The sequence below is a fragment of the Patella vulgata genome, chromosome 2, assembly GCF_932274485.2.
Source record: "Patella vulgata chromosome 2, xgPatVulg1.2, whole genome shotgun sequence".
Classification (NCBI taxonomy): Eukaryota; Metazoa; Mollusca; class Gastropoda; family Patellidae; genus Patella; species Patella vulgata.
Genome location: NC_065880.2, coordinates 10,881,954 through 10,898,747, shown reverse-complemented (window position 1 = coordinate 10,898,747; position 16,794 = coordinate 10,881,954). Strand labels below are relative to the sequence as shown.

Below are 16,794 nucleotides of genomic sequence, written 5' to 3'. Positions count from 1 at the left end.
GTTCTACTTATCTTATTCTAGTTAATTTTTATATTTGATATTTATTTTGTATTGAGATCAGAAAATCTATTAATGAGAAGAACTAAGAACTTATTATAATCCATCAAATGATAAACTCTATTTCATTCATTCGTTCCATATAACATGTGTGATTATTTAAATTGTATATTTTTCAGCCTTTGTGATATACAGTTTTCTAAGTCTGTGCTATGAATATCTGGGAGGTGAAGGTTCAATTATGGCAGAAATACGAGGAAAGCCAATCAAGTAAGTTAACTGATCCAGCCAATTAATTGTTACTTTCTTCAGACAAGGTTTTATAGTCAACCCAAAAAAAAAACCCACATTCTTCGCTGTTCACATTGATTAACTTCAGACTGTTTTCTCTATTCATCTTATCTACGAGATTGAAAAATATGTCAAGCTAAAAGGCAAAGCTTATAAAAAGGTAATACCATTGGCTCTGTGATAATTTGAATCAATAAGATTCCTTAGGATATTACGAATGTTCGACAACTAGAGCTTAAAGGTATTAAATAAGACTTCTGTGTCATATACATGCACTATTAGTAGAATGTCAATTTTCTAACAATCTTGAATGATACAGATAATTAGTTTCCTGTTAATATTGAGGGATTATGTTACACAGAAAAAAACCCTATTATCCTTGGGATTCTGAGATCAAAATAAAGGATTGTGAAGAAATATAAATAAAGAGATCTCTTTTTTTCAACAAAATACAACATCACACCGATGAACCATAATTTGTTCATATTTCTGCTATTCTTTAACTATGGGTATTTTTTTTTAGTCTGTAAATGTAATTTAGTCAAGGGCACACAGGGCTGAAAATAACGGTTTTAGATGTACCTGACAAAATGTCAGGCATTCATAAAATAGTACCTAATATTTTCAACTTGGTGCCGGGCATGTATTAATAATATCAATAAAAAGACAAATCAGTGCTTGACATAATGACAGGCACCAGAGATTTTGTGCCTAAATCTGTGCCTGACATTGTCTGTGATAGGTACCATATTTCCCGGCTTGAGGTTGTTAATAGGACAACCTTCAGTCTATATGTGAATGACAAGTTTTGCTTTATGAATGCAGTTATTTAAAAATCGTGTGCGTGCTCTAGAGGCTAAAGTTATTATCCGATTGTTTTGAAACTTATACACAGTGTTTACATGTATGTTCAAACAGCTAAAGTTATCATTGATTATCAGTGCATGCATCAGTGCATGCATTGTGTAATAAATGTTCGCACTAGGAAATGGGGTTGGATGGCCGAATGGTTAGAACGTGCGCGCTGTATCATAAGGCCTGTCATTGAGTCAACTGGTTGTACGTGAAAAGGAGTAGGGTTGTCTGTCCAACCTCGTGGGCTTTCTCCGGGTCCTCCAGTTTCCTCCCACTGCTAAAGACCCCTACGTGTAAAGCGAATTATTGAAATAAAATTAAACCATATGTTAGTCCTGAAATGACCTAGTTTGTGTTGAGTGGGCGTAAAAACCCATCTCTCTCTCTCTCTCTCACTCTCTTGGAAAAACTCTTTAGAATTGTAATATTGTATTTTATTTGTAGATCTAGTTGGTTTTGGTGTACATGTTGTCTATCGGGACGACAATATACAATTGGTTTCCTACGTTTCTGTAAACAGGTTTGTAACAACTTATTTATATTATATCTTAAGTTAGACATTACAATCTGGTCACCCATTTCACATCAAGCTTTAAGTGTCATTTAGTGATTGATAAATACATTAACTAGTAACTATTTTTTGTTTGAATTAATTAGCAGAATAAAAAATATGCAGGAAATAAAGGAATCCCAATCACCAAGTCCGCGCATTATCCCTATTTTTTGGGTGTTTGTCATTTGCCGTTTTAGTAGAATTACAGACACCGGACATTTAGCGATTGAGAAACATATTAATTAATAACTATTTTTTGCTTGGATTAATTATCTAAATTAATTACATGGGATGGTCTTTTTTATCCGTAATTATCAATCAACCAAAACCATTAATCTATGACTATTGACACTCCAGGATAAAATATGATTATGAAAAAAAAAATGTCACCTTTTTTCCTGGGTTGGTTGGCAAAAAACACTCAGTTTTAACCACCTGGTAAAAATATGGTAAAAATCAGTAAAACCAGGAAGTTATGACTAACTTTTTGTTGTTAAAACACAATTTGATAAAAATAAGATTGCAAGCTAATTGATATATTCACATTTTCCTTCTATGATAACGTACACTGCAATATATATAATAATATAAATACTTACAAAACGTGAAACATTATTCCAACTCCTTGTAGTACTAGAATATAGTGGTCTAAAGTGGATTTGAAAGAGATATAATTCTTAAGTGTATCGCTCAGAGTTTTGATTAGTTTTTACCAGGTTCTAACCATTTCTAACTAAAACAAGTTTTGACCGTCCAGGAAGAATTACCAGGACATAAAAAAAGAAAATATTGTCAGGATTATCACCACTTTCTATTTTATTTCACAAATTGATAAATTGGCTTTGGGCAGTGGCAGGAGGGGATCTAATGGTGTAACATGGGCAAGTTAGATCATAAGATCAAGTGACCTGGTTTTGATTCCTCCCTGCTTGTCTGTGGGTTTTACTCTGAATACTCCAGTTTCTCCCACAGCTAAAGACCCCTACGGTCTATCGATTTATTTTATTGAAATAAAGTTGAACTTTATCTTAGTCTCGAAATGACCTGGTTTGTGTTGGGTAGATGTTAAACCCCATTTCTCTCTCTCTCTCTCTCTCTCTCTCTGGCAGCAAGAGCCCTGAGCAGTTGCATTTGACTGAAAATATTGTAAAATATAACCTTAACCTTATTTCCATATAGCATTAATATATCTGATCCTATATTTGAGCATTGATTAAATGTGATTTTGAACCGCTTGTTTGTTTTTTTCAGGCCACATTACAGTTTTGTATCATCAAGCCTGTTATGGCCATCTTAACTCTCATCCTACAAGCCTTTGGTTATTATAAAGATGGAAACTTCTCGTAAGGATTTTTGTTTATTATGCTTTCTTATTGACAATGATTTACTATTGGTCTTTTGGCAATCTGAGTAAAACAACAGATCTATATTTCGTTTTGTTTTTTTATACCTTCGATGGCTTCTACTACATGAAGATCTGACAAGTCGTAGCTTTAGGTCACGTTAGAGGTCATACAAGCGGCTTTTGACCCTATGACATCAGAATTTGATTAACCAATTGATGTTTCTAATGGATTACCCACAGTTCTGTGCAAAACACGCCTTAATCTCGCTGTAACAGACCGTTTCATTGGGTAATCCCTAACACCATCCAGAACACGTCAAGAATAACAACTCTTCTAGATCCTAGTGTAGTGAAGACAAGTAAAACGAAATTTTGAACTATAAAAAACGAAACGAAATAGGATATGTGTTTTAATCAGATTGGTGTTATGGAGTAGTATATAGAGGATATTTGTCATTTTAGAGTGAATAACATATTTTATTTCATCGAGAAGCAAGAAAACGTTTATATTTTCACTCATGCTACGCATTCGTGAAAATATAAGTTTTCTTGCTTCTCGATGAAATAAAATATGTTATTCACGACAAAACGGCAAATGTTCTATTTATTTTATGATTTTACAATCATTTTAGGTAAAAACAACTAGCCAGTTGAATAACACTTTTATTTCACTGATAAAACGCGGTATTCCACTACTGATCATAAAATAATATAAATTATAGCACAATAATTACTTCAAAGTATAATATTTATGAACATTATTATAATAATATGTGGCTAAAAGATTGAAATTTAGATTATTTTTTTTTAAAACATTAATAAAAATTCTGATCTTTTATAAGATGGCTGAATGGTTAGCATGTGGGCGCTGTATCATAAGGTCTGTCATTGAGGCAACTGGTGTGGTTTTGATTCCCCGGTTGTATGTGACAAGGTGTAGGCCTAGTTTTCATGTTAGTTAAAACCAAAACAGAACCAATAATTTCATTGGGTAATTTCGATAAAACAGCAGGACATAGATTTTATGTTTTAATCATTTTATGAATATTTTATATATTACAGAATTGCTCGAGCGTATTTATACATCACTCTAATCTACAATTTCTCTATAAGTTTGGCTCTGTACGGGCTTCTTCTCTTCTATTTTGCCACTAGAGAATTGTTGAGTGCATATGAACCGGTTCTTAAATTCTGTATCATCAAATCCACCATTTTCCTGTCATTTTGGCAAGGTAAGAAATAAAAATCTTTCAAAATGCACGTAAAAGATCCCTTGGCAGTTGGAATTCGATATAAGAGTAGGCGATAGTGCCGCTGCCCGGGCAAAATTTCCCTCATAGCACACTGTATGGCGTATGTCCGTCTTCATTAGCCCAGTACAGGAGCAGAACAGTAGGACGTTAAACCCCATTTCATTTCATTTCAAAATATATTTCCATGATAATGTCCATTTTGAAGTTTGTCGCTGTCATTTTGGCAAAGTAAGAAATGAAAGATACGCATGTTTCAAAATATATTTCCAAGATAATGTTCAACTTTGAAGTTTGTCGAAAAATAGCCATTTTAAAGATGCAATGTGGAACAAGTTTAATAAACATTTTCCTTATTTAAATTTAACAAAGAAAAGGCTGAAAAGTGTTTTTAGATGATTATAACAAAAAAAAAACGTAGATAGGTAACTTCTTGGATTCAGTGTTTTTAGATAGATAACTTCTTGGATTCAGTGTTTTTAGATTTCTTGGATTCAGTGTTTTTAGATAGATAACTTCTTGGAATCCGTTTTCTTAGATAACTTCATGGATTCAGTTTTCGTAGATAACTTCTTGGATTCATTGATCTTAGAAAGATAACTTGTTGGATTCTTTGTTCTTGGATATAAAATTAATTTGAGCTTCAGCTCGTTAAGCCTATTTTTGTCTTTGCTAATGGCTTAAAAGTCTATATTTGCTGTTTTATTTTGGAATATTGGGCCTTTATATAGAAAACATGATGTAGAGCATGTTGACTAATTTGATATGATATTGTTTATTATATTTTCTAAGTGTTGTAGGGCATGATGACTAATTTGATATGATATTATTATATTTTCTAGGTGTTGTATTGGCTATACTGGAGAAAACGGAAGTAATAAGTCCTATATTTTCTCAAGGTAACCACATGGAAGTAGGAGTAGGTACAGTATCTGCTGGATGGCAAAACTTCTTTATCTGTATAGAGATGTTTATTGCTGCCATTGCTCTTAGATTTGCTTTCCCCCATAGTGTTTACAGCTCGGGTCCTACCAGTACTCATGGACGTACTGTCTCCCTTCAAAGCATATCGAGCAGTTTGAAGGAAACGATGAACCCAAGGGACATAATGCAGGACGCAATTCATAACTTTCATCCTCAGTACCAGCAGTACACTCAATATCAACATGGCTCGAAACCAACTCGTGAAGAAGAACATATAGATAGCATGTGGCCCACAGAACCATATCAATATCAGAATCAGATCACCCCAAACGGTAACACACCTCAACCACAGAGTCATGGACATGGTCATGGTCAACCACAACCTCGTATACAAGGTCCTCCTGGTCCTCCAGGTACCACACCAAATAAACATCGCTTTAATGAAAAGACCACACTTCTTAGTTCTGATGATGAATTCCAATGAAGATCAAAGACTGAGGAAGAGAGAGATTATTTCAGGGAATAGGCCGACAGTTTAGTACTTGAGAAATTTTTACATTGTTATTAAAGCTTGAAACTATCGACCTTTGTCCAAAATATCAAAACGTTACTAACTTTTTTTTTTTAAATAAATGATAGTAATTGCTTGATTTAGCAGTAAAAGTTCAAAAAGGAATTAATCTCATAAAAAAATAATATAGTATATAGTCAGGTTGTTGATATGCTTCTCAATTTAGAGACAATAGAACTATGCTTGATTTTGGTAATATTGTTACTTCTGGAAATTGCTCTGAGACTATATTCTCAAACAAACTGAAAAAGTAGAATCTCTTTCCCAGATTTTCAATATCTTTAGAGTTACGATCTTTCCACCATATATACAATCATAAATAGTTATTTTTACTTTTGACGATCTTTCCACTACATATATACACAATCATAAATAGTTATTTTTAGTTGGTCCCGTGTACATATTGGCCTGCTCGTAAAAGATCCCTTGACAGAATTTGATATAAGAGTAGGCCGTAGTGCCGCTGTCCGGGCAAAATTTCACTCATAGCACACTGTATGGCGTATGCCCGTCTTCATTAGCCCAGTTCGGAGCAGAACAGTAGGGTGTTAAACCCCATTTCCATTCATTTATTTTTAGTTGAAAGATTGTCATTAATTTATAACATAGGTCCAACTTGTTTCTGGTGTGCTAATCAGATTTGCTTGTTTCATTTTCATCAACTCATATTTTGCTCATTCTATGAAATCTGCTCTGCTCTCGTGAAGTTCCCATCTTCATTAGCCATGGTTGATGCAGAAAAGCAGGACATTACGCCCCATTTAGGCTTGTTCAACATGCATATTATTATTGAATTTCTTAATGTGGCTTGAAAGAATATAGTTACCTCTATAATGATTTGTGCTATTTTTGCTTGTTGCTTGCAGTCTCACATGTAGCATACAGGCAACATTCAAACTAATCGGCACACCTGAATCAAGTTAGACCACTGCTGTTCTTAATGCATATGTTATTTGTATGGCTGGCAACATTCAAACTAATCGGCACACCAGAATCAAGTTGGACCATTGTCTGTAGAAAATGTGTTTATTATTTGAATGTATGGCAACATTCAAACTAATCGGCACACCAGAATCAAGTTGGACCATTGTCTGTAGATAATGTGTTTATTAGTTATATATAAATATGAAACAGACACGCCTATAATGGTTGCTCGTATCAAACAGCTGTCTCATTGCTTTATTACTACACAAAACTTGATGGCAAATAAATAAAATATACAAAATATATATAAAATCTTATTTTTATTCATTATAAACAAATCATATATATATATATACATATAATTTATTTTATGAACTGTGTCCTATTTTGTGAATGTGATCAATATTTTGAGTAGCTTTTAATCTTAGTATGGTGTATGTCCTAGCTTAAAGTTACAATTTCATATTTTCTAAGAAAGTCAAAACATAATTATGTCTTATGTCCTCTGCTCAATAGGTTGTCAACTCACTATTATACGATCGTAGGTGTCATTCTCACACTTAAAACTCATTTACACCGGAAATAATAACACAATTACCTCCGAATTACCTCCCTTGTTTTCTATTCTCCACCATGGAGTAGCTATCCTCAAACGTTTGATTTTGAAGAGGAAAATGATATTTTTGCCAATTTCTCAACTGGCAATAGTGAATTATAGGATTGATAGGATTATTCTTTAACAAAGTAGGACTGTTTATAGATACCATCTATTTTAAGGCTTTATTTTAATAAATTTTAAAAATATAACGTAAAAATATGAAATTGCAACTTTAATAGATATATTATTAAATGTAAGTATTGTATGCATGCTCTTTAAGGAATATATATTAATCAGATCTTTTGTCCTTTTCCGCAGAAAGTATGTGTATCTTTATATCTTAAATCAATCTTTGAAATGTTTTTAAGGATTATTCGTCTTTATATTCCCCTGGAATACGCTTCCAGAAAATATCCGACTATGTGAATCTGTCAGTTTTTAAATCCAAAGACTGAAAACTTGGTTATTTAGTCACTATCATTAACATTTTCTAGCGCCTAGTGTATTCCCTAGTGGATTGAATAGTTGTGCGATACTTTTTTTTATTATTATTATTATTATAAATTACATCGATAGCAATATACTGTATAATGTGTCACAAATTAAAATTAAGAAAGTTCCTTTTATGACTTTCATAAAAATATTTTTAGAATAACTTCTGTGTTATTTAAAGGATGAGTCCTAGTCCGAAAAAGCGGTTTGTTTACGCATGCAAATCAAGAGGCCAATTTTTGAAGAAATGGCTTCTTTGTCTGAAAGAGATTCAGCGCAAAATAACGATCGAGAAAAGACTTTACTTGCGGGTCACTTAACTTTTATAGTGCTCACATCCAAGTTTTTAGTGAAGGAGTGACTTGATAAATGTGACTATTAAAAGAGTTTCAGCGTAAAATACCGATCGAAGAAACACTTAACCTGGGTCACTTACCTTTTATAGTGCTCACATCAATTTTTTAGTGAGGGAGTAACTTGATAAATGTGATTATTAAAAGAGTTTCAGCATAAAATACTGATTGAAAAAACTTAACCTGGGTCACTTACCTTTTATAGTGCTCATGTCCAATTTTTTAGTGAGGTTGTGACTTGATAAATGTGACTATTAAAAGAAAAATGAACGTATTACATAAAGCTGTTACGGCATGCATGCGTCATAGACCGTTTTATTTCTGTACAAAAACCCCAAAAAAGAGTGAAAAAATCTCAATTAGAATTCTATCACAATTTGTAACATGTACTTTGAATTTATTTCTCAATATTAATTGCATTTAGATGATATTGACATTTAATTTAACTATGGTACTTTGAATTTATTTCTCAATATTAATTGCATTTAGATGATATTGACATTTAATTTAACTATGGTATAACTGAAATATAAAATCATGTAAGTAATATCTACAAGTATAAATAATATTAGCTTATGTTATTATATATATAGCATGTCAGTTTTGTATTAGTGTTCCATGTATCCTTATATAAAATACATACTAATTAAGCATCAATACAGAAAAATTAGATAGTATTGAAAATGGGTGGAATTCACTCATGTCACAGTTTTGTCAGTCCCGACAGCCGAGGTGGTGTGAGTAGAATCGTGACGTATTTTAAGTTACAAATATGTTTCAGCTGTCATGATTGGTTGAGATATTCTTTATGCAGTCTGCACATGCGTTGTATTCCCAAATTCTCCTTTTCACTCGATTGACACTTATTTTGGGAATTGAGAGAATTTAATTCCGGAAAGCTCAATTGTGAATATCCACATAGTAAATTGGAATCAACTTCTGACCCAGGTTCAGCACTGTGTTTGCTTTGTAACCTTGTGGGTGCTCTATCATCTTTCCAGAAAGTTTGAATTGACAGCATTGAATGACTGCAGAACTATTATTAACAAGATGAACAAATCGATCAAGAAAAAAATATTTGATTTACAATTTCACAACCACACCAAGTTTGGCAGTTATAAGAAATAAAATTGTACACAGAGTATTTTATTAGGATGATAAATTCATCAAATTGACAGGTTTTCTCTTTGAACTCTATCTCACCTTTCTCCAGGTACATTTAGATTTATAGATATATATATCTTAGAGTGTTTGATGTTTTTATGAAATAAGAACATATTACCTTTTTTGTAGTGCTACATATCACACCATTAGTTTATATATACCCGTATTACTACTTAATAATTATTATATATTGTTTTGTAATAAATAGTTTAATTGTATATAGTTGTTTATGAATATTGAATATATATATATCATCCTCTCTTATATATATATATATATCTCCATGTATAAGTATTTCCAAATATTCATATCACCACCCACTTGTCATTTTTATAAATATATATTTAGATGCTTAGACAAACTTGAGCTTTTTTATTCAGTATCTGCTCATATTATATCCTTTTGTTGTTTATATTACATGCATGTACAAACACAACCATACCTTCAGGCATTGATGTATATCTTTAAATCTTCACTCAAAATTAAATATTAGGTCTGGTTTTAAATAATATTCAGAAGAATTTGATTTGGGGAGGGAGTTTCATTTGTATATTTTTAAATCTGCACACTTAATTAGATATTCAATCTTGTTATTGGCTGTGTTTAAACATACAGGCCTGAAATGTTTTCTAAACTATTAATTAGACATTTATTAACATGACAAGACCATAATCAACTCTTGATGTCATCAGATATCTCTGATATTAAGTAGATTAGAACAGGTCAGCCATATTTTGATTTAATCTAAAAATGGTGAAGCGAGGCTAATCTTTGAACAACCAGTGCGGTGGTTGCAATTAATGCACACATCTTGTCAAACCTTCAAAAGCTGATATCTTCGCTCCCAATGGAGCAATTTGAATGAAATCTTCAATAAATCCATTTTTCATTATCTATTTTTGAACTATATAGTGTAGAATGGTCAGCTCTTTATCTAAATCTTACATAATGTATCTTTAATACAAAGGAAAGTTTGGAAATTATTTTCATAAACATTTAATAATTATTAAATGTGTTTAAATATAACTGCGTGTCACATTTTTGGATATTTGCATGCCGGTAGTTGTAAATTTGTCTGGAAATTATTTCTATAACATTTAATAATTATTAAAATTGTTTAAAATTAACTGTGTGTCACATTTGGATATTTGCATACCAGTAGTTGTAAATTTGTTTGGAAATTATTTCCATAACATTTAATAATTATTAAAATTGTTTAAAAATAACTGTGTGTCACATTTGGATATTTGCCTACTGGTACTGGGTAGTTGTAAATTTGTTCAAATTATCTGAAATATAGTTTGTGAAATGTAACTGCTGTTTGACAAATATGTATTATTGGATAAATCATATTTTATCGAATATAAATCAGTATAGTTATAATCTCATAATTGGTATCTGTTTAATATATTTTAAGGTTTGTATTTGATAATCAAAATTTTATTGCAGACAAATCCTCTTTTCTTATTTTAATTGTGTTTTTATGGCAGCAGATGAGACTAATATTCCAGTGTGTAATTATTAATTATGTGTTATTAACAAACAATTGTTGATTTTAAAACTATTATTTGTGAATTTGATATGTTCGACTCCTGCTTTTTATGATAAAAAAAAAAAGGCTAATTAAGCTATGGAGTTAAAAAGTAAGAAATGCTTTTCGCACTTGGGAACACGTACATATATCATATTGTCACAGTTTTAATGATCTCAATCCTTTGCATCTAGACTACTCGAAGCGAATACAGTGATGTTATTTCATACATTAGAAGAACATCTGGCCCCTGGTTCATAAAGCATTCTCAGTCTTTAAGTTAAGAATTTTCTCAAACTTGTTTGCCTTATTTTAAGCCCCTTGTAAAACGTTGGTTGTTTTAATGTATCAAATGCATTAATAAGAAACTATGTGCAAAGTTTTGTGTTTCTGGATCAAAGATATTTCTCATAAACAGTGATTGAAGTTGAGTAAATTCTTAACATTTTTGGCAGATAAAATATTCCAGTTGGCGGAAAAAAATATGAACATTTTTTTAAAATAAAAATTATCATCAATTTTGGCGGAAAAAAATTGAAAGCCAGTGTGGGCCCTGGACCAGATTATCTTCTTTTGTCACATGATGGTAAGCATATCATTGTAAGAAGTCATTTATAGGGGTATTAAACACAGTCATAAATCGTGTCATGTCGCCAAACATTGTAAATGGATGGTGATGTTGATGTCGGCAATCAGGCTATTTCCTTGAACACTCTTTTATCTCACATGCTAACCAAAACAAAACTTTTTTTTTTTAACAAATTATTTGCTTTAATGTCATATTGTAATCTGTATTCCTGAGGTATTCATTAGAAATTCTCAATTCTTTGGAATTTTCCAATTTTCTTTTTTAAAAATATTGAAATTAGGTTTCATCTTTTTTAATGTGAAATCTCTTACTTAATGTTCTATGTATTATTGTTATTAATATGAAAGAGTTTAAGAAATATACAATATATGTTGTACAAAGTGTAAATTCTATTATTAAGCTTTGTAAATGTGCCGTTTTGTCAGTGCTGTTTTATGATCAGTTTGTGAATACATGTATGTATTGAAATAAAAGTTGTTGATGTTTCCCATATAAGGAGTTGCTTTAACTTTAGTCTCTATCGTCCAGGAAAATATTCTTTGAATATTTGTCTGGATGCGTTGTCTACATTTGACATGGTTTTGACTCCCCGAGTAGGGTCTCTTGTCCAACCTTGTGGGGTTTCTCTGGGTCCTCAGGTTTCCTCCTACTACTAAAGACCCTTACGCATAAGTGAATTATTGAAACAAAATTGAACCATATGTTAATCCCAAAATGGCCTAGTTTGTGTTGAGTGGATGTCAAACCACATTTTTCTCTCTCTCACATCTTGTCAACACAATACTTTTGGGACTAACATTATTTATATTTGTGTTCTTCTGCCATGTTGTTAAGGAGAGCTGATGAAGACGGGCATACGCCATACAGTGTGCTAGGAGGAAAAGTTTTCCCAGGCAGCGGCACTATGGCCTACTCTTCTATTGAATTCCAACTGCCAAGGGATCTTTTACGTGAAAGCCAATGTATACACAGAATCTCGTTTTTTTGTACCATCCAAATGACTAAACAGCTGACATTGGGAAACCACGTCGGAAACTAACAATGAACTTTGTGGGCTAATGCAGGAGTCGAACACACGAGAGCCAGAGTCTTACCCACCATGGCTCCAAGCCATGACAGAGGTTCATTCTAATCGAGTTCAGTGTCCTTACCACTCGACTACAAATTCATGTAAATATAAGATCAAATTGGCCATCAGGACCTGGTTATCATCGACTAGTTCCGGTCGTATTGGACTCGCAATGTGGGCTTTAATTTATACTATTCCTGCATTACCAGGGACACAAATTAGCGGGGTACTGGGGTTGGCCTCTTGGTGGGGTCTGGGTTGTTTTTTTGACCTGCTAAAAGCATCCAACTCTCTCAGAAATGATCTTCCGAGAGACACAACAGAATCAACCCAGTTTAAGAGCAGTTTTATTTCTTCGACATCGGCAGGACTAAAAATATCAATTATTCATTTATCCTGTTGTTTTCTTGTTAAATATTGACCTGGTTATGAATCATAGCTCCTGAATCGCGATACACATTCATGAAAACTTAAAACTAAAATATCTTAATAATTCTGCCCTTTCATTGGCCAAGAGCTCAAATTTGTTCTAGGATGTTATTTCTCAACCAATGAAATGACTGCATCTTTAAAATATTGTAGTTCGAAGTTTTCGTGAATGAGGCCCTAGATTAGTAAACTGTCCAACATCGTGGGTTTTCTCCGGGTCCTCCGGTTTCCTCCCACTGCTAAAGACCCCTACGCGCAAGCGAATTATTGAAATAAAGTTAAACCATATGTTAGTCCCAAAATGACCTAGTTTGTGTCGAGTGGACGTTAAACCCCATTTCTCTCTCTCTCTCATTATAGCAAGAACTAAATCTGCCGATAGCGCAGGTCTTTCTTAAGGCCTGAAATGTTATCTAAATTATTAATTAGACATTTATTAATTTATTCAGACCATAATCAACTCTTGGTGGCATCTTATGTGTCAGATTTTCATTGAATTTGAATCCAATCTGCTATTCAACATTCACTGATGATTAAATCCAAAAATGGATAAGCAAGACTATGAGGCCTAACATTCAATCGCTAATATCTCAGTTCAGAGTGAAGCAATTTGACTGAAATTTTAAGCATATACCCATTGCATTATCTAGTTTTAACTATTATAGTAAGAACTGCCAGCTCTTTATCTAATCTCCTATAATGTATCTTTAATTAATTTATACATTGATTTCTTTTGACAATGTTGGTAGAAAGTTATACTGCTACCTGAAGTACAATAAGCCATGCATAGTGATCAGTGATGGGATTTCGCCCGTATATTCCGGACATGTCCGACGCTATTTTCCAAACATCCTAAATTGTCCGACCAGGAAACCGACATAGTATCTTCGAATAGTAATTGTATTCCATAGAATTGTGACCTGTATCTAGATTACAGGTATTGAAAATGAAATGCAATGGGGTTTAACGTCCTACTGTATGCTCCTACTAGGTCATTTCGGGACTAACATATGGGTCTTAGCAGTGGGAGGAAAACCGGAGGACCCAGAGAAAACCCGTGAGGTTGGACAGGCGAACCTACTCTTTGTTACGTACAACCGGGGATTCAAAACCACGCCAGTTGACTCAATGACAGGCCTTATGATACAGCGAGCACGTGCTAACCATTCGGCCATCCCCCCCCCCCCCTCTCCATGGACCAATGAAGATGGGCACAGGTATTGAACACAAAATACTGACTATCTCCACACCTAAAATTTTAAATGTAAACATATAACCACTTTGTGAAACAAATCAAACCGAATTAAATTGATATATATATTTATTTGTTAAATGAATCCTTTAAAGACAACCCACAAAGTAGATTTATAAAATATAAAACATGAAATTAAGCATATAAATTGTAAAAAATAACAATTCCTTAAAGAAACAATAATTTTATCATATAATTTCATTTACACATAAACAGGACTTTGTTTGGGCCCAAGCATTAAAGGGAAATAACAAGTCTGGGTCCTGTTTCACGAAATTTTAACTAAGATAAAATCCAAATTTTAGTAATTTGATTGGATAATATTAGACGGGTTGTAGTGCTTAGCCAATCAAAATTGAAGTATCTACTAAAATTTGGATTTTATCTTTAGTTAAAATTTCGTGAAACAGGACCCTCATGAGAGAGAGAGACAGACAGAGAGAAAGGGGCTTTAACATCCACGCCACACAAATTAGGTCATTTCGGGACTAACATATGGTTCAATTTTATTTCAATTCACTTGCACGTAGTGTTCTTTAGCAGTGGGAGAAAACCCACGAGGTTGAACAGGCGACCGTACTCCTTGTCACGTACAACTGGGGAATCAAAACCACGCCAGTTGAATCAATGATAGGCCTTTATGATACAGCGCACACGTGCTAACCATTCGGCCATCCAACCCCCCAGTTTTTTAAAGGGTAAACTGATACTATGTTATCACTATGCATGGCGACCCTACTCCTTGTCACGTACAAGCGGGGAATCAAAATCGCGCCAGTTGACTTAATGATACAACGCGCATGCGCTTACCATTCGACCATCCAACCCGCCCACTTTCCCATGAACTCATTATGAAAATTTGATAAAAATATGTTACAAACTTTGACCTGTAGTGTGTTCGCCACAAGAAATGAAAATATATATCCACCTAATATCTAAAGCAAAGTCAAACACAAGTCTTGAAGAAAAGACTAGACGCTTTTAATGACATAAAGATTGAATGTAACTAAAATTCATGTTCAAACAACCATTTTTAACAAGTTATAATATATTTGTCATGTTCAGTTTAAAATATATAGATCTTAAGATAATAATAATAATAATAATACTATATACATATATACATTATTTTACAATTTCTGGGCCCTGTTTCTCGAAATCTTAACTAAAGATAAAATCAAAATTTTAGTGGATACTTCAATTTTGATTGGCTAAGCACTAAAATCAATCTAATATTATCCAATCAAATTACTAAAATTTGGATTTTATCTTAGTTAATATTTCGTGAAACAGGGCCCAGAAATCTAAATACATTCATCACATACATTTCTTGCATTGTTACGTTTATTTAATTCAATCTGATTAAAACACAGATCCTATTTCGTTTCGTTTTTACAGTTCAAAATTTCATTTTACTTGTCTTTACTACACTAGGATCTGGAAGAGTTTGTTATATAACCTGCGTTCTGGTTGAAGTGAGGGATTAGCCAATAAAACGGTCTGTTATGGCGAGTTCTTGGCGTGCAATGCATGGAACTGTGGGTAAACCACTAGAAACATTAACACTGATTGATTAACTGACGTTATAGGGTCAAAAGCCCCTTGTACGACTCCTGCGAGACATTCCACTACAACGGATCAGATCCTCATGTAGTGTAGACCATCGAAAGTATAAAAAAACGAAACGAAATATAGATGTGTATTTTAATCAGATTGTATTCATTCCTAATATATTTATTAGATATAAATCTTAAACTATCATGTCAATACTTCCTGGCACTATGAACTACATCCAGGAATTTTTGTTGACTCTCAATATGACAGGTAGCTCTAAGGATCTGGACCCAAGTTCACAAAGCATTATCAGACTTAAGTAAAGAATTTACTCAAAATTGTTCACCGATTTTAACTAAACTATAGCCCTTTTTAATACTTTTGTTGTTTTAATGTATCAAATACATCAATAAGAAACTATGTGCAAAGTTTTGTGTTTCTGGATCAAAGATATTTCTCATAAATAGTGACAGAAAGTTGAGTAAATTCTTAATTTAGGTCTGATAATGTTTTATGAACTTGGGGCCGAAGCTTTTGGCCTATGTGAACATTTTAGTCATGGCGTCATAATTTACTATTTGAATGAAATACACACTAGGAACCGGGTATCATTCAGATTTGATGAAAAAAGGAAAGAAACTGAGCCTACCATCTAGAATCTAATACACGTATCCAATAGATTGCATCCAGAAAATATTAAATGCCATCAAGATTCATCAAAAAAGCGCCTAGTTTCTGCTACCATGTAGTTTAAGAAACACTGTTTAGTTTTGATATTGGTCGTCTGGTTTATGACCATTTAGTTTCATAAACTAGACGACCGATGTCAAAACTAAACAGTGTTTCTTAAACTACACGTAGCACAAACTGGACATTTTTTGATGAATCTTGACAATGGCATTTAACACTTTCTGGATGTCAATCTATTAACTGGATACGACGATTAGATTCTAGATTGTCTGCGATATCACCTCGGTGGAAGCGGACGTAAAATACAACTAACCCATAGATTCTAGATGGTAGGCTCAGTTTCTTTCCTTTTTTCATCAAATC

General features: G+C 33.0%; 1 protein-coding gene across 1 annotated transcript in view; it reads left to right on the top strand.

The window, feature by feature from the left end:
- Positions 1 to 11,008, top strand: part of LOC126812231 (transmembrane protein 184B) — a 41,403-nt gene extending 30,395 nt beyond the window's left edge. Inside the window, exons 4-8 of the mRNA XM_050538516.2 lie at positions 177 to 267; positions 1,588 to 1,663; positions 2,948 to 3,039; positions 4,104 to 4,273; positions 5,134 to 11,008. Of these exons, the coding sequence (XP_050394473.1) occupies positions 177 to 267; positions 1,588 to 1,663; positions 2,948 to 3,039; positions 4,104 to 4,273; positions 5,134 to 5,699 (995 nt within the window). The 3' untranslated portion in view covers positions 5,700 to 11,008. The remainder of the gene's footprint in view (positions 1 to 176; positions 268 to 1,587; positions 1,664 to 2,947; positions 3,040 to 4,103; positions 4,274 to 5,133) is intronic.
- Positions 11,009 to 16,794: the final 5,786 nt, after the last annotated feature.